The sequence below is a fragment of the Hyla sarda genome, chromosome 1 (assembly GCF_029499605.1).
Source record: "Hyla sarda isolate aHylSar1 chromosome 1, aHylSar1.hap1, whole genome shotgun sequence".
In the NCBI taxonomy this organism is placed as follows: domain Eukaryota; kingdom Metazoa; phylum Chordata; class Amphibia; order Anura; family Hylidae; genus Hyla; species Hyla sarda.
Genome location: NC_079189.1, coordinates 368133137 through 368159440, shown reverse-complemented (window position 1 = coordinate 368159440; position 26304 = coordinate 368133137). Strand labels below are relative to the sequence as shown.

At 42.6% G+C, this 26304-nt stretch overlaps 1 protein-coding gene and 1 long non-coding RNA gene across 2 annotated transcripts; one reads left to right on the top strand and one right to left on the bottom strand.

Moving 5' to 3' along the window:
* Nucleotides 1-6397: 6397 nt before the first annotated feature.
* On the bottom strand, nucleotides 6398-26007 carry LOC130275325 (annexin A1-like). Its single transcript, XM_056523181.1, has 13 exons — nucleotides 25867-26007; nucleotides 24675-24757; nucleotides 16676-16766; nucleotides 16019-16113; nucleotides 15794-15907; nucleotides 14874-14964; nucleotides 11390-11469; nucleotides 11011-11067; nucleotides 10838-10931; nucleotides 10623-10718; nucleotides 9664-9722; nucleotides 7695-7817; nucleotides 6398-6608 (listed from the first exon to the last, which is right to left on the bottom strand). Exons 2-13 carry the CDS (start codon nucleotides 24741-24743, stop codon nucleotides 6546-6548), a joined length of 1032 nt encoding a protein of 343 aa, XP_056379156.1. The 5' UTR covers nucleotides 24744-24757; nucleotides 25867-26007; the 3' UTR covers nucleotides 6398-6545.
* Nucleotides 21299-25430, top strand: LOC130275341 (uncharacterized). The gene is made up of 3 exons (XR_008844737.1): nucleotides 21299-21578; nucleotides 24968-25113; nucleotides 25205-25430. It is a non-coding gene; the product is annotated as an uncharacterized LOC130275341 (long non-coding RNA).
* Nucleotides 26008-26304: the final 297 nt, after the last annotated feature.

Sequence of the window (26304 nt, the reverse complement as noted above, 5' to 3'; positions counted from 1 at the left end):
CACCTGACCCAAGATATCCTCTCGATCTTCAGACAGTATTACTCGGATTTGTATAACTTGCTGACACCCCAGTCCAGATCCCGACAGACCCTACGGCTCTCTCCCTCTCTCAATACATAGCTGACACAGCACTTCCCACCCTCTCTGCGGAGACTATGCAACAATTGGAGACTCAGCTAATTCCAGTTCCTGTGCAGTAAACGATCTCTTCAATGCCAACGGGCAAGAGTCCGGGACCTGACGGTTACTCGGCTAAGTTCTACAAAGCCCTGAGACAAGACATTTCTTCCACTCTTAACTATCTCTTCCAAATCCCCTCCCCCCCCCCCCTGCATTTTATAGAGCATATATCACTGTAATTCCTAAAGATGGAAAGGACCCCCTACTGTGCTTGAGCTACCAACCCATCTCCCTCATTAATAATGATGCCAAATTATTTGCTAAACTTATCACGTCCAGGCTGGCGGCCCATATGGGCTCCCTAGTCCATCTGGACCAGGTCGGTTTCATACGTGGTAGGGAGGCCAGGGACAACACCTTACAGGCCTTCTCGACAGTGCATTATGCACGCCGTCATAACATACCTATCCTCCTGTTGTCCCTGGACGCAGAGAAAGCCTTCGACTGTTTGGACTGGGGATTCCTAGCGGCCACCCTTTCGCAACTTGGCCTGGGCTCTATGATGAGAGCACGTATCCTAGCTCTGTACTCCTGTCCCCAGGCACAAATACAACTAAATGGTCAACTCTCTTCTCCCTTAAACATTGGAAATGGCACGAGGCAGAGTTGTCCTCTCTCCCCGTTACTTTACGTCCTCTGCATGGAACACCTTATAGTGGATATCCGCCAAAATCCTGACATCAGAGGGCTTTCTCTCCCCTCGTGCATTTCAAATGTTCAGCTTATGCTGATGACCTCCTCCTATACGTTTCCTCCCCTATCACCTCTCTCCCCTCCCTTCTTGCTACCTTGCGCCGCTTCTCTAGATACAGCAATTATAAACTTAATCCCTCCAAAAGCAAAGCACTGAATGTAACCCTTCCGTACCAGGTAGTGCAGACCCTAAAAGCTTCCTACCCTTTCAAATGGCAGTCACAGTCTCTGAAATATCTAGGGATACAAGTTCAAGCTGACCCCTCCAACTCTTATAAAATCAACTTCCCACCCCTTCTCCAAATATTGAGGGCAGACCTGGCCGAGAGGAGCGGAAAGACTTTTCATGGTTGGGCAGGATCAATATATTTAAGATTAATGTACTCCTACTGTACCTCTTTGCGGGTGTCCCTGCACACCTACCCCACTCCTTTTTTAGAGAAGTCTCGAAACTCCAGTCTCACTTCGTCTGGGCTCATAAAAAACCTCGCCTTGCTAGGCACATTTTACTCAGGAAGAAACGAGATGGGGGTCTGGCTCTCCCGGACCCTCTTAACTATTTCCTGGCTACAATTCTGTTCAGAGTGCTAGACTCCTTTCACTACACCGATTGCTAACAGTGGGTGTCCTTCGAACGTACTGTGGCGGACTTGGACCCGAGGTCGCTACTATGGACCCCACTACACTCCCCTAAATCAAAGACCTTTGACGCTCTTCCACCGGTTATACACTCTATAGCATACACCTGTTATACCTATCTTAGCCGCTCCGGTCTTTTCTCTGTAGATGGCCCTCTAACCCCCCTCTTCGGTAACGCATCTTTCCCTCCTGCACAACACACATCTACTTTTCTCTCATTTTCTCGCTCAGAGGGAACCACAATGCGTTCTGTTCTGACCCCCACTGGCCTGAAACAGATGTCTGATCTATTGGGGGAGATCCCCCTATCCCTGACCCACCACTTTTAATACTCTCAATTACGACATTTCTACAACACCCATAAACAAAAACAAATGTTGCACTCGCCCCTTATCCCTTTTGAACGTCTGTGTTTCCACCCCACCTCCCTCTCATGCAGTAGGCAATATACACTCTCTTTTGATGATGGAGCTCTAAAACCGCCCACTCCCATTTCGAGATGTGTGGGAAAGGGAACTGGGTCACCCTATTTCGGATGAGGATTGGAATAAAGCCCTGGGTCTGTGTCATAGCATGTCCATGTCCTGCAAAGCCCAGTAGACGAATTATGAAATACTCACTAGGTGGTATAGGGTCCCCGTCCTCTTAGCGCGGCTCTACCCTTCATGCCCAGCCATCTGTTGGAGATGTGGCGTGGACAATGGCACAATGCTACACATCTGGCTGACCTGCCATGCACTTGACCGTTTTTGGTCACAGGTCTTAGACATTGCCTCACACCTTTTCTCCAGACAGATAAACAAAACACCAGATCTGATTCTCCTTTCTGTGATCCCCCCTACAATCCCTGAAAAATCTCTCTAGACTCCTCCACTTCCTTCTCATAGCGGCTAGGACGGTGATCCCAAGGCTGTGGAAGTCAAACTCACCCCCCTCTCTCGTCCTGGCTTCAAGAAGTCTCATACATTTGCAGAATGGAGGCATTATCCACCGACTCAATGTCAGCAGACTAAATTTTACGCTATCCGGGATTCATGGCTACAGTTTGTACAGTCACCAGAGTTCACGCACCTTCACATCACCACCTATTGAGGGGGCATAGACTACCCTTCTTGAAGTGCTCTTCTTCGTGTTGGGGTCTGGGGTTCCAGGAGGTCATTGGTGGATGTCCATCTCACAATGTAAACCTCTCTTCACTTAAGCCTGCTTTGGATTAATCTCTCTCTCATTCTTTCTCCCTTTCTTCTCCCTGTCCTTTACATATTATTCTACCTACTCGCCCTCACCAGCATGTTTTTCCTTTTTTCTTTCACTTCATTCTTCACATTCCTACTCCACACCTCACACCTAATTCCATATCGGCCCACTGATTGCCGTCCCCACGAGTTTTCTCTGTGACCCCTTATCCGGTTCCCACTGTCGTACTTTAGACGTCATACCTACTGGTTCGTCTACAGATCCTCCCTGTGACCCATGGTCAAACCGGTAGATGTTGGTCGTGTACTGGACTGCGCTTTTTCTTAACTGTACATAGGTGTGGATGACTGTTATATGCTTTATGATCATTACAAGAATGTACTTACCGCGATGTTCCTCGGTATCAATATACGCTTATGTTCATGTTTAAAAACTCAATAAACTTTACTTTGGAAAAAAAATGGTTTATTTCAAAAGAAGTCTTCTTGAAAGTGAAGCCAACATTTTCTACACGCTCAAGCAATCTGTTTTATGCATGACCTGCATAACATTGCAGCATTGTCAGTCACAAGGAAAAGATGGCTGATTTCCAGTTGCCACAGTACTGAGATTTATCACCCGTACTAAATCTGATTGAATTAGTTCAACTGGAAAAAAACAAGTTACACCAAAAGTACAAAACCTGTTTGGATGCCCGGATAATTCTATTTTAGTTGCTTTTATAGTTTTTAAAAATAAACAAATAATGATAATAACCCCTTTGACAACTTTTTTCTCCATATGTCCCCCTTTTTTTCTGAGGAGTAATGTTGACGGTAAACACATGTAAGGACCCCTCCAGAGTCTCCCCATAGAAACCCTGGGAAGAGCTAGCGAGTTGAGTCTTTGCTGAGATTCAGAACAGTCAAGTCCTGAGAGTGTCTGGTGTCCTGTGGAGGCCTAAAGCCTACCACGCAGCCATGCTTCCACAAATCCGGTACCCCACAGGTGAATGTCAAAACCTGGTAAGCTACATACGGGTGAAGTCAGTTTAGTCAAGTCAGTCTGTATATAGTCAGCGTGGGCCTGCAGCAAATTGTCCAAATCCACTACAAGTCCCAACGAGCTTAAAGGTCTCTGAAGTCACTGGTCACCTTCTTGTAACTAACTGAGCTGTCAAGACTATTACACCTGTCTACTTCAGTAAAGCTGCTGTTGTTCCGTAACTTGGCATTGGAGTCATTATTTGCCCGTGCCTAGCCCAGGATCCAGCAGTATACCTTCGAGTGGCGCAGAGGTTAAACCACGCCCTGGCTTCATGACTACAGGGGGTTAATGCCATCTGCCCCTAGGGTAATAACATCTGCTCTCACCACACAAATCTATTAGAAAGCAAGCTGAAAGAGCATTGAGCAGTCGGCTGACCACAGACAATGACCTCCTGTCACCTCCGTACATTACTTTGTCCAGTTGATGTACTGTAGTTTTGCAACAGCTGGAGAGTTCACATGGGGACAGGCATAGTGGCATGGTTTATATTGGGGGCAGAGGCATCATGGCAGTTCATATGGGGGAGGAAGGCACTGTAGAACAGTTCATATAGGGGACAGGGTTAAATGGCAGTATTATACTCAGAAACAGGGTTTATGAAGTATTATAGCAGGGGCACAATGGTGTTTGACAGAATTATATTTAGGTACACTAAATGTTTTACAACAGGCAGCACCTATTTCTGGCATGGCACTGTGGCCACTAGGTGTGAACCAGGTCTTAGCATTTAGCTCCGACCTTCACCGGATGGCAGACCTGGAAAAGCGGACCCCCTACTAAAAGTAGTTGAGTACCCCTGGCATAGAAAATACAATACATTAACCATTATGTAACATTACAATATCTAGTGCATTATCGAGAGTTCTAAAGGAGCGTGTGCCCAAGCCAGACATTGAAGAAGCATCTGCCACACAGGATGGGCAGGAGTACAGAAGAACACGTGATTCTGTACTGGGTTATCACACATACAGTACTGAATGTGCACCGCAGAAGCTGACCTGACAGAAAAAAGCCAGCAGCTCAGTCTTGTCAAGCCAGCAAGAAATTCCTGAGAAGCAGAGTTGCTTATTCCACAGGAAAGAAAAGACACACACACAGACAGAGAGCGAGAGAGAGAGACACAAACAGAGAGACAGACACACACACACACACAGAGACAAAGTCAGGAGCTGCGGGGGGAAACAGGATAGGAGAGTGGTATTTTTCTTTTCATGAAGCTGTGTGAGGGGCTTAATATTTCATGGGGGAAAGGTTTCTAGCATGAAACTCTATGGGGGCAATATGAAAGGGCCTGCTACTATATGGGACAGTGTAAGGGAGCCTAATACTATACAGGGATACCACTGTGTAAGGGGCCCCAACATTTTTAATGGCAACCTCCTAAGTTAACCCTACAGAACCCATGACTTAACGTTACGTCATGACACCCTGGGTTTTAACCCCTTAAGGACGCAGCCCTTTTTCACCTTAAGGACTGAGCCCTTTTTCGCAATTCTGACCACCGTCACTTTACGCATTAATAACGCGAAAACCACTTACCGAATATTCTGATTCTAAGATTGTTTTTTCGTGACATATTCTACTTTATTTCGGCGTTAATTGCATCCTTTTTTGGGGAAAATCCCCAAATTTCATGAAAATTTTGCATTTTTCTAACTTTGAAGCTCTCTAATTGTAAGGAAAATGGATATTCCAAATACATTTTATTTTTTTTCACAAACACAATATGTCCACTTTATATTGGCATCATAAAATGGACATACTTTTGCTTTTTGAAAAAATTAGAGGGCTTCAAAGTAGAGCAGCAATTTCCAAAAATGTCATGAAAATTGCTAAATCTGAAGGGACAGATGTTACAGAACTACAACTCCCAGCATGCCTGGGCAGTCAAGGCATGCTGAGAGTTGTAGCTTGGCAACATCTGGAGGGCTACTGTTTGGGCACCACTGTAACAGTGGTCTCCAAACTGTGACCCTCCAGACGTTGCAAAACTACAACTCCCAGCATGCTCAGACAGCCTTTGGCTCTCTGGGCATGCTGGGAGTTGCAGTTTGGCCCCCCTAGTGGTTGCCACAGTAAAGATAGATTTACTTTCACTTTCAATTCCCCCCCCCCCGTCGATTCCCTACCTGATCAGGATCCTGCAGGCTCCAGCGAAGATCCCAGGTCCCCAGACATCTTCTCCTGCAGGTACGGCCTCCATCTTCTTTCCAGAACCCCTTGACATCCAGGGGCGGGCAGAACGGGGGCGGGGGGGGGGGCATAAGACACACAGCATACCGCCCCAACCCTCCCCCCCCCCTGCGATTTGAGTGATACAGATCTATGGTGACCCGGAAAATAAGGGGGGGGGGGGGCGGGGGATCGGGGTTGTCCAAGACACCCCTGGTCCCCCTGAAGGGACAGGAGTGAGGTGGCAGGGGGGGGGGGGGGGGCACCCCTCCTATCCCCGCTATTGGTCGTATAGATGCGACGACCAATAGCAAATCAGGGGCGGTGCGGGGGGGTTAACTTTTGGTTTCCCCGTTCTGCCCACCCACTGTAGGCGGGGCAGAAAGGCGCCTCCTGATTTGAGACTACAGACTTTTGTTTGAGTTTTTTGTTTTACGCCGTTTTATATAAAGTTTGAAAACAAAACCAAGCACACCTCATAAACATAAATGTTTACATTTATTGTTAGATACAAAATTTGTTAGTCATTGTTGCTGTGAATATAACAATAGAGTTTACATGATTTTGGAAAAATGGCAAATTTTCAAGTGACAGAAGAAACGCATAGTGACCTCTTGTATATAGAGCTAGGTAATTTAGTTGTCAGGTCCACACAATGCCAAGACAATAGTCTCATAGTCTCCTTTCAGTTTTTCCTCCTGTGAAATGAAAAATATTTAACAAAAAGGTAAACAATGAAACACAGATCAGTTATAAATATAAATTTTATTATATATATATATATATATATATATATATATATATATATATATATATATATATATATATATATATATCTTTAAAAAGGAAAACTGTCACCCGTTTACCTGCACTATACAGTGACATGACCCCCCCCGACCCAAGATGGCCCTGACATCGCAGTTTGAAGGCAGCATCAACATACAATGCTTTTGTATGTCGGGGTCCATTGCATAAGTGGCTATCCGGCAGCGCCGACTGTTTTAGCTGCCTCTGGATAGCCGTTTAAGGTGCCCAGTGTGGTCCGGTGATGATCACTCACCTGTCGCTCTCCGTCGTCATCACGTTGCCACGCACGCCGTCCCGTCATCCAATAGGAGCGGCGTGCACAGCGACGTGAAGTTCCCCCCCTTCCAGCGCTGACTTGCGCTTTGAGGCGGGCCCACTGGCTAGATTTAAATGTTCATAAGCGCCGGTCACGTTAATGCTCAGTAGGCACGAGCACTCACATGACTGGTGCTTATGAATATTTTAATCTAGCCAGCGGGCCCACCTCAAAGCGCAAGTCAGCGCTGGAAGAGAGAGAGACTTTTTGGGGCAATCGGGGTTACGGACTGCAGGTAGGTATAGCAGTCCGAGACCCCGCATCGGTCTCCTGTTCACTCGCCCTATAGCCTGGTGTATCGGGTTTTAGTGTGGGTTACTGTTTACCTTAAAGCAAAAGAAATAACTGAAATTTGGAATGTAATTCAGAGAGCGATGTTCTATTGAAGTAGGATATTCGACTTGACATTGAGCTAATAGTGAAAGAGGTAGAAGTCCCTTGCTTCTCAATGTCCTGACAGGGCCATTAATATTACCTATAGCTGCCATACAGATCTACAGATGTGTCCTTTTAGAGTTTACTAATAGATAAAATATGAAAGTCTAAAGATATAAAAACTCAGTTATTACATTAAAATATAAGTATATTCCTTTTTTTTGTCCAAAGAGAATAGGCATAAGCATGCATCCATACTATATTTTTGGAAATACTGTTTCCATACCTTAATAGCTTGCCGCAGGGATTTTCCATAAAGCCTTTTATAGTGAGTTTTGATTTCATTTAGGTCAATTTCATTGCGAGAAACCAGCAGTCTAATTAAATCCTTGTGCTTGGTTCCTGAACCCTATTGGAGAAAACAAGCAATTCGTTGGTTAACCCATATCAGTGCACAGGAAGAGCTTGCAATTTTATAAAAGTAGTGTTTAATATATATATTATATATATATATATATATATATTTCATATTCATTAATTACATGGACAGCCCCCTATTATATTTCATTTAGGTAATGGGTAGGGTCACACCTGCTGTTTTGCTGTATATTTGACTTTAGTGGGTAGGAAACTACGCAGCAAAAGAGCTAGTTATAAGTTACACAATTTTTTTTTTTTTTTTTTTTTTTTTTTTTTTTTACACCATGAATGGCCAGAATTGTAGTTAGCATGTGCTCATAAGCCACAACATGTGAACAGTGTCTACATGGGATTTGTTCCCTGCCCATAAGAGTATCCTTGTCTCAACTAACAGTTAAACTTGTAGCAAATCCTCCTCCTTTCCTCCCCTTGATAACAGCTCGTTGCCTATGTCGCAGACCATCCCTTCACTCTAGTCGGTGGCCTGGCTGGTGTGTGGAACATTAATTTTATTAACTTGCGCTGAGGCAAAGTTTCCCAGTTGTCCATAACAAGCAGTCAGATTGCTTTTTTTTCTAAATCCCTTTTAAAAAAAAAAATAAAAAGCAATCTGGCTACCATGGGCAACATGGTCAACTTCCTCTGCACAGGTTTTGATACATCTCCCCCACAGTATGACAGTCTCAAAATGACCTAGTATAGCAAGTCAGTAAGGAATGCATGGCTGTATAGCTAGAGGTACAATAGAAAGGAGATTGTGACAAAAAAGGTGAAAGATTTTTTCTCTTCAGCAGATAACCAATCACATCATCTTTTATTTCTCAAATTGTTCTGGTAAAATAGAAACCAATCACAGCTCGCCTTTTTTTTTTATCTGATAAAAAGCAGACATGTTTGCCTGCAAATTGATACATCTGGGCCACTAATCAGTTCTGGAGACTTCACCTTCTAAAACAGTGGTCTTCAAACTGTGGCCCTCCAGATGTTGCAAAACTACAATTCCCAGCAACGGCTGTCCGGGCATGCTGGGAGTTGTAGTTTTGCAACATCTGGAGCGCCACAGTTTGAAGACCACTGTTCTAAAAGATGTTAGTAAATAGAATGGGTCCAAAAAGTGTACAACATTGAATTATTTTTGTTTGTTTGCTTTTTTAAACTAAACAAAAAAAACACGCTCACCCTGAGCCCATTGATACCTTTCTTATGTAAATTGACTTCAGTGCCATTAGTGTAATTTAATATGCAAATTCGGTCCTACAGCCCACGTGGCATTTCCATGGGTGCCAAAAGCCCAGAATGGCTCAGAACACCCTGTACCTGCTTTTGAACGCCTACACTACTTTAACATCCAGGTGAAGCAGAGATTACAGCTAGAGATGAGCGAACTTACAGTAAATTCGATTCCTCACAAACTTCTCGGCTCGGCAGTTGATGACTTTTCCTGCGTAAATTAGTTCAGCCTTCAGGTGCTCCGGTGGGCTGGAAAAGGTGGATACATTCCTAGGAAAGTCTCCTAGGACTGTATCCACCTTTTCCAGCCCACCGGAGCACCGGAAAGCTGAACTAATTTATGCAGGAAAAGTCATCAACTGCCGAGCCGAGAAGTTCGTGACGAATCGAATTTACTGTAAGTTCGCTCATCTCTAATTACAGCACATGCACAGGGCACATTCTCCAGGGTGCCTCTATTGCCGATTTGCACTGTCAAAACAGCACAAGCTCAAATGAGAGAATTTAGGCCTCCTAGAGAAGCAGTTATTACTTTACATATATTAAATAATAATAATAATAATAAGTAATGCATGATTCACAGACATAAAATTACCCAAACATACCTTCATTGCCAGGTAGAATCTCTCAGCAAAATACGCTGGTTTGCTTACTATACATTTTACTGTAAGATAACAAGTGATTAAAAATAAAACGGACAGTGTCAACATCTTTCTAAAATATTAGTACAATTATATGCAAGCATTAAATTTACCAAATATTAAGTGACAAATTTAGTCCAATCTAATAGGGTGTAAGGGGCTTCCAAACTGTCATTTACCACAGATGTTGGGTAAAGAGAAGGTTCAGCCATCCAGGACTTTAACATAAATTATCCCAGCCCCTCATCCCCCCCCCCCCAACAGGAAATAAGATTCTGCCAAAAGGCATCAGGCTGCTGATTATTTCCTGATGCCCTTTGAAAAGCATGCCAGTCACCAAATGCTTTTATATGTAAAAAAAATAAATAAATAAATAAAATTTAGAACAAGAAATCCCTTGAAAAACTTAAACCCCAGGCATACTAACCTACAAAAGTCCCTGTACCTACCATGTTTGAAACAAAAAACCCACACAGCTATCTTCAGATAACAGGGCCCAGGATCAACTGTTACCTGTGCACCCCTATAGCTATGCCCCTGAGGTATGAGCGATTTTGGGCAACAGCTCTGTCATGTGCAAGTTTAAACTAGGTCTTTCTGGTTATATTATATTTTGTGTTAGTGCACGGCGCCCCGGCAGTCCACACGAAGCGGGCGTGCCAGCCCCCACAGGAAACCACGGCCAACACACACCTCTATGGGATACATGGAAGGGGGGGGGGGGGGTCAGCTGCCACTTTGTGCGGGGGTCAGCACGCCCCCTTCCTGCGGACTTCTGGTGCACATTACAGAAGATCTGAGGGGGGGGGGGGGGGCGCGACCGCTGGGACCCCTGCAATCTATAACTAATACCTTACACTTTGGATAGGGGATAAGTTGTATTTCGCTACAGTATTCCTGAAAAACACCATCAGTCAACTCACCAAGTGAAATCAGACAGCTCTCAATGTCTCCTTTTAACTCCAGGTCAAGAGCCTTAGTCATATCGTTTTTGCTATATCTGGAATATCTTGCAAAGACTGAAAAGTTAAATACATATACATGTCAATCACATGATTTACTGTATGCATAACAACCAAATATGATCAGTATGTTTAAGATGACATACCTGCTAAACAATAAAATTCTGTAATCTTACCTTGGCGGAGATGTGGGATGCTCCTTGAAGTGAGAAGGTTTATGAATGTAGGAACGTCTGTTCCTTTACGTTTTTCTCCAGCTTCATATAATGCCTGTCATTAAAATGTTAGTTTTTTCCCAATCACTTAGCTTTAAAATAGATTACAATATACTTTGTGACTAAATCCTTACCCTTGCATCATTATCAGCTTGCTCTTCATTAACTGCTGTGCTCTCACTGCGCTCACCCTAAATGGAGGAAAAATATCAATTTGGAATTCATTTTAAGTGTCAAATGGACTAACCCATGTTCCTTATTCATGGCTTAAAGTGGTACTCCGCCCCTAGACATCTTCTCCCCTATCCTTTCTATAGGGGATAAGATGTCAGATCGTGGGGGTCCCGCTGCAGCACCCCAGTATTCTGGTGATGCAGCGCTGGAGGCTTGTGATGTCACAGCCACACACCCTCGTGACCCCCCCCCCCCCCCCCTTTCGATAGACTTACATTGAGAGGGGACATGACGGCCGCCACACCCCGTCCCAAGTACAGTGCTTTAAAATAAAACTACCTTGATAAGTGCAAGAAGAGCTTTCTGAAAGTCTCCAGATGTATCAGAGGCGACATCTTTTGAAAGTTCCTTTTTAAACTCTGAAATGAGAAAAATTTAATTTCTGCATCAGTATGTTATTAAAATTGTGTACATTTGTATATTACCACAAGATTTGTATGGTATGATTGTTAAATATAATTCTGTTAACACGATTTTCAAAATGTTATTTTTGTGCTGTAATAACTTGACATTTATGGATACCCTTTCACAAATCTGAACTCTAAAGGTAATGCAATAGGTTTGTAAGTTTTGATTGTGGGTGGTAAACAGTGTTGAGCGGCATAGGCTATATTTGAATTTGCGAATATATGGACGAATATTCATCATACATTTGCTAAATTCGCATATTCGTAATATCCAGGGAGGGATCAATATTCGCATATGCAAATATTCGCCCGGCGGTCTCACACAGTAGTATTAGAGCCTTCTTTAGACCACACAAGCTGAAAGCAGAGAGGGATGATCACTGATGTGTACTGTGAAAAAAATAATAAAATTGAATATTCGTAATATTATAATGCTATATTTGCGAATAAAATTCGAATTGCGAATATTCGCGAGCAACACTAGTGGTAAACAGGGCCATGCAACACAATAAAGAGGATCTCTGGTCACCACTAAGATAGCGAGTGATCAGGGCCCTTTAAGCTTTTTTTTAATTTTTTTTTTTTTTTTTTTTTTTAAGTACGTCGATCGCCCCCAGTTCCTGAGATATAAGGGTTTATAGTTCCTCTAATAAATTCAGCAATCCATCAGAGAGGTGGGGACGTCCAAGATGCCATCCTATTATAGTGCCAATGTTGATGGGTGCAGTGGTGCTGTCTCTCACCTAGTCTGTGTTGCCCACTCGCTGCCTCCTTATGGCATTGTTCTTAGTGGCACCGTCCCATGCAGTTTTTCAGCTGCCATTCTTCCCCCTCAGTACAGGCAGCCTAGTCCAGTCTTTGGTATTCTGCTTTCCCTGAGGAGGCGTTCCGCTCCCACATGTACATGCAGACCAGAAACCAGACATTGCCTGTACTGAGGAGGGCAAGAATGGCAGCTGTGACAACAATGCTAGAAGGAGGCAGCGAGCAAGCTCCACAGACAAGTTTACATGCTGCACCAGTATGCCCAGCAATATTACTATTCTAGCATGGCATCTTAGGGAGATGACACTCGTCCCTCATTAAAATTAAGTGTGGTAGCTTGGGGGTGTAGGGTATGGGGAGTGCAGGTAATAAAGGGTATTTGTTAACCCTTGCTATTCGTGACGCCAGGGTGGGGGCTCCTCAATAAAGCTTTTCCTACTGCCACCCTTCCCAGAAACGATAGGGAGGTAGATGATACTGAGTTTAAAGGGGTACTCCGGTGAAAACCTTTTTTCTTTTAAATCAACTGATGGCAGAAAGTTAAACATATTTGCAAATTACTTCTATTAAAAAATCTTAATCCTTCCTGTACTTATTAGCTGCTGAATACTACAGAGGAAATTATTTTCTTTTCGGAATGCTCTCTGATGACATCACGAGCACAGTTCTCTCTGCTGATGTTATTATAATAATGCTTTATTTATTGTTGTCCTTAGTGGGATTTGAACCCAAGTCCCCAGCACTGCAAGGCAGCAGGGCTTACCACTGAACCACCAAGCTGCCCTTAGCATACATCTGCTATGCATGGTTGCTAAAATGGTCAGAGATGTCAGCAGAGAGCACTGTGCTCGTGATGTCATCAGTGTTCCAAAAAGAAAGGAATTTCCTTTGTAGCATTCAGCAGCTAATAAATTCTGTAAGGATTAAGATTTTTTAATAGAAGTAATTTACAAATATGTTTAACTTTCTGCCACCAGTTGATTTAAAAGAAAAAAGGTTTTCACTGGAGTACCCCTTTAAGTAGTGAGTAATAATGGATTGTCCACAAGCGGAAAGCTTCTGTAAACAGCGTTCACTTTACTGAAGATTTTCTGTATACTTCAACAACATAACAGTCTCTCATCAATACAGCATCCTTTTGGAGATTGACAATGGTTTGGACTTTAGCGATAAGAGTCTCTAGACTATTGCGCTGCTCCACTGGATTTGGAGAATTAGTTGCGGTCCAGTAGTCAGGCGAGTATTAGCAGGAATTAGGAAATAGACTCACGATTTTTGGTTCTGCTGAGGCCGTAGGTTTTAAGGCCTAGCGTGTCGTTGCAAGTTGCGTAGCACATCGTCCTGTTAGTCCGGCATCCACGAGAGCGATAATTTGACGCAGCTCCCTTATATGGGCAGGGGCTGGACTAAAGCTAATATCGGTCCATACGGATGTTAATCACCATTACAAGAATGCTGGGTAACACGTGACCAAAGGACCTCCTAAGGTCCTGCAACATACCATAGAGGTTACTAACTTTGTCACATGACAGAAGGTCCTGTGACGCTGAACAAGGAAAGTACTATACATTCTTATATAGATAGAATTACTAATATATACATTTATTAATATACAAGTGAAATTTAAGGAGAGGAGACTAGGGGCTGTCCCACCTGAGGAACCCTACCTGAACGTAGTTACTGTGACTGGGGACCTCTATACTAGGTACTGGATGCAATACGGTACCGGGACACCACATAAGAAAAATTACTGTTTTACAATATGGCCTCAGTACAGACAGCCGGCGCTAAACACATGCTCCCAGCCATTACATATTCACCCCCCCTCATAGTAAAGCACACTAAAAACAACAATTATAAAATAGTCCACGTCCCTGAAATTGCAGGAACAGTGAGTTTGATTTGGCCACACTTACAAGTATATGTAATCTGGACCCCCAAAGCCTTCTAAAGCTAGGTTCACTCAGGCGTATAGTGTTCGGAATGTCCACCAGAAAATACCGGTAGACATTCCACACATTTGAAAAATCCGGCAGGCATTAGGACCACTAGGAAACGTGCCTCAGACGGAAATGCATTTTCTTGTGGACTTTGGAGAAAGAATAGACTTTTCTATTCTTTCTGCAGATGCCAAAATCAGAATTTCCGTGGCAGAAACATCTTAACAGTTCCACCCATGTGAACATAACACAATGATGCCAAAAACTTGCTCAACTTTGAGGATGTGAGAAGGGTTGCACAGGTCCTCTTTAAAGATATTTGTGTATACACTGTAAACATATTATACCGAACATATTTAGTTCCCTAGCACATAGAGTTCCAATTGCTTTACTATGGTCTCATTTCATTACTACAGGTCCCATGACCAGTGTGATCTACTCCATTTTGTAATGGATCCTTGAATCCAAGAATCTTTTTGTTTAATACGTTTTTTTGTATTTTTTTATTTTTTAAACCGACAATGTGATATTTTCCCAGCAGAAGTAATGGAAACCATGACATCAGTGTGAAGGGAACCTTACAGCAAGTTGTCACATGCAGATTTTTACAGGGTAGAAACAAAATTCATTTTTTGAGTTACCAAACATTACCTTCTTTGTAAACTTTGTTGATTTCTCTGAGCTCCCGGTTGTCCCGTGATACTAGAATTTCAATCAAGGTAGCTTCATCTGTTCCAAGACCCTGAAAAAATAAATAAATAAATAAATTGTATATGAACAGCTAATAATGAAATGTTCAAGTTTAGTAAGATTATCTTTTGCTTTAAAGGGGTTTATCATTATATAAATGAATGGCACATCATTACGCAATATAGGGTACCCTACACATAAGATAGCTAGATGTGGAGCGGTGTAGAATATAGCTTTTCTTTTAGGGGTCACAGTGTTGATTAAAGCATGCCTGTAATGAAAGTTGGCGGGTTAGGTTTAAAACTCCCCAAGATGGTGTTATCAGGAGACTAATGTCCAGAATTCCTACAGACTTCAATGAGCATTCTGGCCATAAGTCTCCTGAACGTGTCATCTTGGGGCAAGTCTCAAGCAATGAGATTACCCAGGAGTTTTAAACATATCCTGCCACTGGACATGGTAACATGCTTTGAGGATTGGCGAAGGTTCTGATAGAAGATTTATCAAAAACCTATGTAAAGGACCAGTGGTGCAGTTGCCCATAACAGCCAGTGAGAAGACCACTCTTCCTCTACATACTTTTTGATACATTTTCCAATATATGTCTTGGTGTAGAGGACTGGTATTGAGGTACCCACATTGTACTCCAACACGCGTTTCTACATTAAAATATAATAAATGCTTTTCATGTGAAAAATCGCCACCATTATGGCCATTTCAAAATTTGTTTTCATAAAGCAGCACAGAAAGTATGTAGAGTACATACAAACATTATGTACTGAAGTCTCCATAGGATAACATTTCAATATGATGGCTCCATACTACTTGAAACAATACATACAGTGTTCTTGGAGAAATTAAAAAACAATATAATATTTTACCTTGACAGCACCCTTCAAACAATGGGCATCATATTGGGCAGGGGTTTTCATCAATGCCAAAACAACCTCCTCCAGATGGCTTGAAAGGGCTTTTTTTAGCGCATCATCCAAACACTAGAAGCAAAAAGACAGCAACACTGAGCAAGTGTTACATAAAATGATAATTTTTTGGTAGTTTGACTTTTTGATGATATAAAAAGTCACCTTCCTCAGGATGATACCAACCTTGCCTGTTTGTTGCTGATAAGTAGTTTTGATTTGCTGGCGCTCACAGTTGGTTCTATTGGTCAAAATTTCAATGATTGGGCCTTCATCCACACCTGCAATAATACAAATACAATAGTAAGTAAGTATAACAGTATAAGGGACTATTAAAAAAAAAAAAAAAAAAAAAAAAAAAAAATTAAGTCTGGCTACAAAACACAAAATATATATAAAATAAAAACCTGCATATTATTTCTCACCTCCTGCAAAAACAAACACCAGATGGAACCCACTCATGGTCAAGTCATTGGGACTTGTCGATTGAAGGTTCAAATATTTTATAGAAATTCAGAATATTGTGTCTAACTAGTCAACATGACAACGTAATATTTGCCAAGAGATACATACTTAAAGAGGTACTCTACCCCTAGGCATCTTATCCTCTATCCAAGAGGATAGGGGGATCAGATGTCTGATCGCGGGGGTCCCGCCACTGGGAACCCCCCCCCCCCCCCCCCCATCAACTGCTGCACGGAGCAAACTTTGCTCTGCGCTATACAGGGGCGGAGTATATTGATGTCATGGCCCCGCCCCCTCACTGCAAGACTATGGGAGGGGGCGTGGCAACACAATACAGGGAGTAAAGATCAGGCAAGTATACATAGAGAAATATATAACCTTTAGCTTTCATGGCTTTTTCCAGGTTCGCTGCATCCTGAGCCGGATTTAATCCAGAAGTTGCTTTGAGGGATGGTCCAGACTCCTCGGCCTACAAAATAAAGATAATGTTTTAGGAGGATACATTAGCAGACCACACTAAATAACTAAATAAGATTTTATTCTTTATTTTGCACAGTAAATGTACAGCTTTCTGTGGTGTCCCAGTACCGTATTGCATACTGTACCTAGTGTGGTGGTCCCCAAAGTCAGTTACTGCATTCAGGTAGAGTCCCCCAGGTGGGACAGCTCCTAGTTGCCTTCTTTTCTAGGTTTTGTAATGTTTAAATTTATATATTTAGTATAATGTATATTAGTATGCTTACCTTGGTAGCGTCGCAGGGCCTTCAGTCATGTGACTATGTTAATTCCTCTATGGTATGTTGGAGGACCTTTGGAGGTCATTGGGTCACATGATTACCAATAACTCTTTGGTCCAATACTTGTGTCAATTATCTGTACAATCAGCTTAAGGCCAGCCCCTGCCCATATAAGGGAGCTGCCGCCAATGATTGCTCTCTTGGGTTGCTGCTCTCGCAGGTGCCGGACTATCAGGAAGGATCTGTGCAACTTACAAAGACAAGCTAGGCCAGAAGCCTGCCAGCCTCAGCGTTAAAACATGAGTCCTAAACTAAATCCCCGCTAAAGCTAGCGTGACTGCTGGACCTCAACCAAATCCCCTAAATCCAGCGGAACAGCGCATATCAGTCTACGGATTCTAAAACGCTTGAGGTTCCAACCACTGTCAGTCTCTTTACAAGCAAAGTCTCTTAGATATTGTTCCTGTTATAAAGCTCGCATAAAATCTTCAGTAAAAGTTCCGACTGTTTTCAGCAAGTTCTCAGGTTGTGGACATTCAATTATTTCATACCTCCCTATCCCTCTTGGGAAGGGTGGTGGTAGGACAAGCATACAGAGAATAGCCCTCACCCTGGTGTCACAAATAGAAAGGGTTAAGCAAGCACCCTTTAGTAATCACACAGCTACACTCCATATACCCTACACCCCCAGGCTACCACACTTCTAGTCGGAAAATGTAATTTTACTTTTACAAAAGTAAATAAAAAAATCCATGCATAATTCAATCCCTCTCCATAGACTTCAATCTGTGTATTCTATCTGCAAAATGGATGAAAGTAGCACATGCTACTTTTTAAATATGAACATATCTTATACGGCCATGTGAATAGCCCTTGGATTAAACGGGTAATCCAGCATTATTATTTTATTATGCCAAAAGCCTGGGCAAAGCAAACAAAAAAGTCCAGTTTGGTAGAACTGTGGAAGATCTATGTATTAAAGCTAGTATACAGATAACACATGCACCCATAATACCTGCCCTGTTCCCCGGTGGACACCATTGTAACTCTGTTCTGTAAGTTTGCATAGGCAAGACTGCAGCTTAGGTCCTGTGCAGAGAAAGGGTCTAGTCACACAGCAGAATTTCAGCCTCAAATTAAAGCCCATAGACTTATCCCATTCACACTTCTGAATTTCCACTTGCGTAATTCCACAAACTGAAATTTAGAAGTGTGAATGGGAGTGTGGAATCCCATAAAAGTCTATGGGGGGTATTTATCAAAGGATTTATGTGGGGTTTTTTTTAACGTAACTTTGGCACAGTGTCTTTTTGCGCATCTTCTCCACTGTCATTTTTACAACTTTCTCAAAATACCACGGTCCTGTGTGCGATATTAACTTTAGTCAGTAATTCATCATCTGCGCAAATCCGTTTTTTTTTTTGTTTTGGCGCAAATCCCTGCCAAGAAATTTTGCACATGGAAAACACACTTAGCAATGTCAGAAAATGTAAAGGCGGCAAAATACATTAAACATTTTTTATTTTTTTTGTGAAAGCAGCGACGCCTCCGTGGCTGCTCAATACTATCCTGCGACAAAGTTGTCTCTGAGGAACCTTCACCCTCCGTTGAGCCAGCATTGGACATGGCCACACAGGTTCAGGAAAGGTAAGCACTAAAGCAGTGGTCTCCAACCTGCCGACCTCCAGATGTTGCAAAACTACAACTCCCAGCATGCCCGGACAGCCATTGGCTGTCCGGGCATGCTGGTAATTGTAGTTTTGCAACATCTGGAGGTCTGTAGGTTGAAGACCACTGATCTAAAGTAACAACAACAACAACAAAAAAAAAACTACCCAAGTTGAAAATAAAATCCATTTCACATGGTGGCTATATACCCCCACAAAATAAAATAACGCATGTCGCTTGCTGATATACTGCAGGAGGGACTCCGGAATGGCTGCTCTGCAGGGTAAAATACGCGTCCTCTGTGGTGGTAAGTTCTGTGTAAAAGGCGCTGTGAACAGCTGATTACAACATTTGAGCCAAAATTACTAACAACTTGCACCAAATGCTAAATTTGGGGCATGTCCACGAAAACCAAAGTTAAAAAAAAAAAAAAAAAAGGGAGGAAGGTCAAAAACTGTCAACAGGCAAAATTGATAAATAACCCCCCCCCCCCCCCCCAATGGGCTTTAATTTGAGGTGAAATTTCGCAAGTGGAAATACTGCTGTGTGAACAGACCCAAAGAGCGAAGGGTATTGTTTTGGGAAAATCCCTTTAATGGAAGCTTGCCTTGTAGAAGGATGTAGATTGACCAAACTATTGTTTACCTTCTTATTTGAGCTGCAAAGATGATCAAACACATTACTGAACGCACATGGATATTATAGGATTATTGTCGTTAGTGGGGATTCAGTACAGCTAATCCTAACCAGTATTTCAGAGACAGCCTCAGACTGCTCGGAGTTCAGATGTAGCAGGGGAGCGGCTAGGCTCGTCTCTTCTGATGAGTAATGTTTCAGGCATTTGTACAGAGGGGAATTTTGTATTTTTCCATGAAGTTCTGGAGAGGTTGTTCGTGCTTTAAAATAGCAAATCTTAGTTCCTTTTCATGCATGCATGTATCTATGGCTGGCAAATAGAGATGAGCGAACTTACAGTAAATTCAATTCGACACGAACTTCTCGGCTCGGCAGTTGATAACTTATCCTGCATAAATTAGTTCAGCCTTCAGGTGCTCCGATGGGCTGGAAAAGGTGGATACATTCCTAGGAAAGAGTCTCCTAGGACTGTATCCACCTTTTCCAGCCCATCGGAGCACCTGAAAGCTGAACTAATTTATGCAGGAAAAGTCATCAACTGCCGAGCAGAGAAGTTCGTGACGAATTGAATTTACTGTAAGTTCGCTCATCTCTACTGGCCATAGTGTGTAAGCTAGGTGAACTGTAAGTGTCCTTTACCGGCCCCTTTATAAAATGTACTATCATGTTTGGATGTGTCCGGGCACCACCTTGCTCATAAAGTAGGAGTTGGTGAAATAATAAAAATCATAAACATAAACATAATAAAAATCCCCATTAATCATTGGGGGAGATTTATCAAAACCTGTGCAGAGGAAAATTTGCCCAGTTGCCCATAGCAACCAATCAGATCACTTCTTTCATTTCAAGCGAGGCCTCTGCAAAATGAAAGAAGTGATCTGATTGGTTGCTATGGGCAACTGGGCAAATTTTCCTCTGCACAGGTTTTGATAAATCTCCAATATCTTTAGGTATATGGGGGGACATTTATCAATGTTTGCTTATGTATTGCTTTTTTTAGCAATTTTTTTCTTACAATTTTTTTGTTTATGTGCGACTTATTTATCAACTGCTTTCAGCCTATTGATCAATTTCTTTCACGTAAGCAATTTTTCTTTTTTTGCTTTGGTAGTGGCTTTTTCTGCTCCATGTCAGTGCTGGAGTAAATTTAGTAGGTTCTCTCATGTAATGCGATTTTTTTTTTTTTGCGACTGTCGCACTTCATAAATTTCTGACCACTGCAAGCCAATTTCTTTTTTCTACAAAAAGGGAAAAACAATTTGCTTTTCTCGCTGTCTGTAAAAAAAAAAAAAAGTTGCACGAAAAATCGCGCAGGCGCAACTGCGACAATTATGCAACAAACTTAGCAGAAAAAAACATAACTAAAGACGTTGATAAATGCCCCCCGGGCATTGCGACCCGGGTACGGGGGGGGTGCGGCCCGCACCGGGTGACACCAACCTAATGGGGTGACATCAAGTTGCTCCGCAGCACCAAACCCCCCCCCCAGCTACACCGACACCCCCCTGCCTGTACCCGACCGGCAGCACCCGGGGGGGGTTAAACAGCGATCTAATGTGGGGAGACTTTGACCCATTGTGGGGAACCTGCAAGGGAACCTGCGGCCTAATGTGGGGTAACGACTACCAAATGTGGGGTAACACGTACCAAATGTGGGGAATCTATGCTACCTAATGTGGGGGAACTGCTGCCTACCTAATGCTCCCCCCCCAGCAGTAGCACCCTCATCATCCACCAGCAACACCCCCCCCCCCCAGCAGTAGCACCTCCAGATCCTGATGGGTACAGTATGTGGTAGATTTATATTCAGAGGGTACAGTATGTGTTGGTATTACATTCAGAATGTACAGTGTGTGGTAGTATTATATTCAGAGGGTACAGTGTGTGGCAGTATTATATTCAGGGGTACAGTATGTGGTAGATTTATATTCAGAGGGTACAGTATGTGTTGGTATATTCAGAATGTACAGTATGTGGCAGATTTATATTCAGGGGGTATAGTATGTGTTGGTATTCTATTCAGAATGTACAGTGTGTGGTAGTATTATATTCAGTGGGTATGGTGTATGGAAGGTTTATAATCAAAGAGTATAGTGTATAGTAGTATTATATTTAGAGGATACAGTGTGTCAGGTTTATAATAATACTTGTTTTCATATAGAGGATGAGAATGCGCTGACATAGTGAGGACACGTCTGGGCGTCACATTCTACAGAGAGAAGTTTTAGCTGGACCAGGCGGTATGTACCATCTGAATTACATAAGGAAAGACGTCACCTGTAGTCACTGATATCATTGTACATTCTCCTCTCTATGTCCTATCAGAGCTGTAGTCACTTGTAAGTTCTACAGTTATGGTGAGTGAAACTACAACTCCCAGCATAACCTTACCACTGCTCAAAGGGGTACTCTACTGGAAAACATTTTTTTTTTTTTTATCAATTGGTGCTACAAAGTTAAACAGATTTGTAAATTACTTCTGTTTAAAAATCTTAATCCTTCCAGTACTTATTAGCTGCTGTATAAGCAATTCACAGGAAGTTCTTTTCTTTTTTAATTTATTTTCTGTCTGACCACAGTGCTCTGTGCTGACACCTTTGTCCATGTCAAGAACTGTCCATAGTAGGAGCAAATCCCCATAGCAAACCTATCCTGCTCTGGACAGTTCCTGACATGGACAGAGGTGTCAGCAAATAGCACTGTGGTCAGACTGGAAAGAACTACACAACTTCCTGTGGAGCATACAGCAGCTGATAAGTACTGTAAGGATTAAGATTTTAAATAGAAGTAATTTAAAAATCCGTTTAACTTTCTGGCACCAGTTGATATAAAAGTAAATGTTTTCCAGTGGAGTACCCCTTTAAGTAATTCTGGGAGCTGTATATTTAAATGGTGAAAACTTCTTTAACACTTTCCTATTCTGTGGCAACTGGCATATCTGATTATTATACTGGAATTTCTCACACTGCGCTACACCAGTGGTGTCTGTCACAACAGGCTAAAAATTTACTTAGGGGGGAGGGGGGGGGGAGGAGGTATGGGGTGACACCCTTTTCTACCGCACCGGGTGACACCAACCCTAACAACGCCACTGCTGTTCCCACTGGGGCTCACAATCTAAATTCACCTATCGGTATTTGGAAGGAAACCAGAGTACCCAGAGGAAACCCACGCGCACACAGGGAGAGCATACAAACTTGTTGCAGATATTAGGGGGTGATTTATGTAGAGGAGGAGTGGTTTAGTTGCCCATAGGTTGCTTCTCTCATTTTTTAATTAGCCTTCTGAAAAGTGAAAGCAACAATCTGATTGGTTGCTATGGGCAACTGCACCCTTTTTCCTCTGCACAGGTTTTAATAAATCTCCAATTGTCCTTGGGGGGGGGACTGGAACCTAGGACCCCAGAGCTGTTATCGTTATATGTATTAGCTGATGACATTGAGTCATTCAGAAGGGGTTGCTATACTGGTACCCTTCGCTTACTTTGTGGCAGATGTTGCAACCTCAGAAGCACTAGGCTAGGGCTATACCACAACTTTTTGTAGCACCACAGATTTTTTACTATTGAGTGATTTCTGTAGTCTACAAGATTGCATGCAACTTAATGGGGGATATTTATCAAAACCTGTGCAGAGGAAGAGTGGTGCAGTTGCCCCTAGCAACCAGATTGCTTCTTTCCCTTTTCAGAGGCCTCTTTAAAAAATGAAAGAAGCGATCTGATCGGTTGCAATGGGAAACTGGGAAATTTTTCCTCTGGACATTGTTTTGATAAATCTCCCCCAATGTGTTGACTGCAGCTGTAAGTCAATGGCCTAAATCAATTTATAGTGCTTGAGTGTTTATGTGTGTCAGAGACAGAGCTAAGGTCTGGGGCTAGTCTGCAATGGAGGAGTATGTCTGTGGGCAGAATCTACGGCCCCATTCACACCGCGGAATGGCTACTGGGAAACATTACGGGTTGACATTCTGCGAGTAGCAGGCACCGGCAGAAGAAGCAAACACTAGGACTGCTCAGAAATGCAATGTCTCTATATCCATTTCATGGCAGATTCCACAGAAAGACGACTTGACATTTCTGGAGCGTCCAGAATATGAATTTCCGCCACAGAAATTCTGCACAGTGAAACAGAATCCCATTAAGAACAACAGGGGTCTGCTGCAATGTTATTTCCAAGCTGATTTTTCTTCAACCAGATACCACTCTGAAATTTCACTGTGGAAAATCTCTGTGCGAACATTCAGTACAGTGCGGGGTGCGAGCAGAATCTGCTGGCGCTAGGACCACACGGAGTGTGCCATTTCAATAGACTTATGCATTTCATGCAGAATCCACACAAATCATTCTTTGTACGGACACTGAAAAACAAATTTTCCAGTAATATTGAAAAGATAGTAGTCAATGTATTTTAAACGGAAATCTCCAGTATTGAAAAACATATCCCCTATTCTAAGGATAGGGGATACATTTTAGATCTCTTGTACGGGGCGCCGGCAGTCCACGGGAAGGAGGAGTGTCGACCACCTCACGAAGAGGCGGCCGATATATCCCCTCAATACAACTCCATGGCATGGCTGCACAACCCTACAACTTCCTACAAATGTGGGTAAAATTGGGGGTAAAATGGGAAAAACTTACAATTTTTATTTTTATTGGGGGAGCGTATTTAACTTTTTTTTTACATTCCCCCCCCCCCCCCCACACTATTTATGTCCCCATAGGGGACTATCTATAGCACTAATCAGTATTATCAGCTATCTCATGCTCTGGTTTGCTCGATCTCAGACCAGAGCAGGAGACGCCAGGAGACGGGCGGAGCCAGGTGAGGGGGACCTCCGGCCGCCATTACAGATGATCGGATAGCCGCGGCAGCGCTGCGGACGATCCGATCATCTATTTTATTATGCGCATTGCCGCAGATGCCGTCATCTGTATAGATCATGGCATCTGAGGGGTTAATGGCAGACATCCGCCAAACCAGGACGTACATTTATATCCGTGGTCATTAAGGGGTTAAGGTTTGGTTTCCACAGAGTTTTATCTGGCATATTTTATTTTTTGGAAAACTGCCACAACAGTTTGAGCCAAAATCAGAAGTGCATTCAAAAGGAATGGGAAATATAAAAAGAAAGAGGGGGGGGGGGAAGTATACTTCTTCCCTATCCAGGGGTGTCTGCCCCAACAGTTGGACCCCCTGCGATCTCCTGGACAGAGTCCAGCTACTCATTCATCTGTCAGTTTAATTAAGTGGAACATATTAGCCCCAGAAACCAATACATAATATCAAGCAAATACCATCTGCTACACATTGGCAATTTTCATTTTAGTTTCCACTTACAGTGCATGGGGCGTGCCCACCATCTTCCAAAAATTTTGCATTGGCGAGAAATTCTTGCATAAAAGACATGATGACCTCAGTTTCTAAAAACAAAAGAAATATATAAATCACCTAACAGTTAATAGGAGGCTATAAAAGCTATATTCTTTTTTACATTAGTGGTCCAACTGATCCTGTTGGATAGAGCTGGATTAGATAGCCAACCTACGGTAATTTATGTGTAGAGCCATTGTAAGTCAACAGAAAAGGTATAGATTGCTAATCTTTAATGATAACATAGCAAGTTTGTTCAGCTATTCAGGAGAAGATTAGATATGGAATAAATGAGCAGTTTATGCAGAATATGTTCCAATTGGTTTAAATGCAAACCAACCAAGAGATCCTCCCATCCCCAAGAAGTGACCCTCTGTCCATCACGGATCATAAGGATGGCACTCAGGTAAGTACATTTATTGGCACCACATAGGTAATGGCTGTCAGAGTTAGACCGCAGGATAGGTCTCTATTAACTTTAGTGTTGTACCATGTAGAGAGAAAACCTCAGAAAGAGACCGCAAATGCAACGTGTACAGAGCCAAACCCTCACTAATGGACAAGCACGTCATCTTAGACTATGCATCAGGCATTAGAGGATGGGGCACACCCTGTACCACCTCCCAGACTCACTGGTGTGAGAACAAAGAACAAAAGGAAAATTGGTGTAAAAGTGTATAGTTACTTTAGACTAAGTTGTAACTTCTAGGCAGAATTGTTTTAATAAATAAGTAGAATACATTTTCCGTGCATTTCTATGCCTCTGACTTCCAAGTATGTACACATGGCAAACAGTTTCCTTTTAAAAAAATAAAAATAAATAAATCATACAAAACTGTACTGTGCAGGAGTTTGCATATTCCTCTAGAGTACAAAGTTAACAGAGACTTGGCAGACAGCAGCACGTCTACTTAGTGGCTGCACATTGAGATTTCATTTGCTTGTCCAGCATATAAACACAACTTACAGTATAGGAACTTAAATACATATTGTTTACACAGCACAATGGTTACACCCATATAAGAGATAAGACAAAAGGAGAAGTGGTAGCACACAGGATCTCAATTGATCAATCTTCTACCTCTAGTTCCCTTTGCAGCAGGCAAAGGGTTAAAGCCATTGAATAAAGAGGAAAAGCTGTAGTAAACAAGCAACCTACCTTCTGTTTCTGTAGAAAGAAGCTGACAATTTATGAGCTTGAGGTGGAAGGGCTGCAAAACTGAAGTCCTGATTTTTATGAAGAACTAGTTAAACCACACCTAGCAACACACATAACTCTGGGCCAGCCCTGATTGGTTGGCAAGCAGACAGTGGTTTCAGGCAATAAAAGCCTGACTCACAAAAGATCACTTCCAGCATACAGCCATTTGTTTGTAGACGTTCTTTGCTAACATATCAGCTGAGCAGTTTATACCCTAATGGTCTATTCAGACGTACAGTGCAGACATACAGTTCTGTGAAGATTTGACGCGCAGGATTTTCTGCTGCAGATTTCAATGTAAACTGAACACAGCTTGAAATCCTGCGCATCATGTATGTAGTGTGTGGTGCTTGTAAAAAGTGTACAACAGTAATAGAAAAAAGCTGTGGCCCCAAA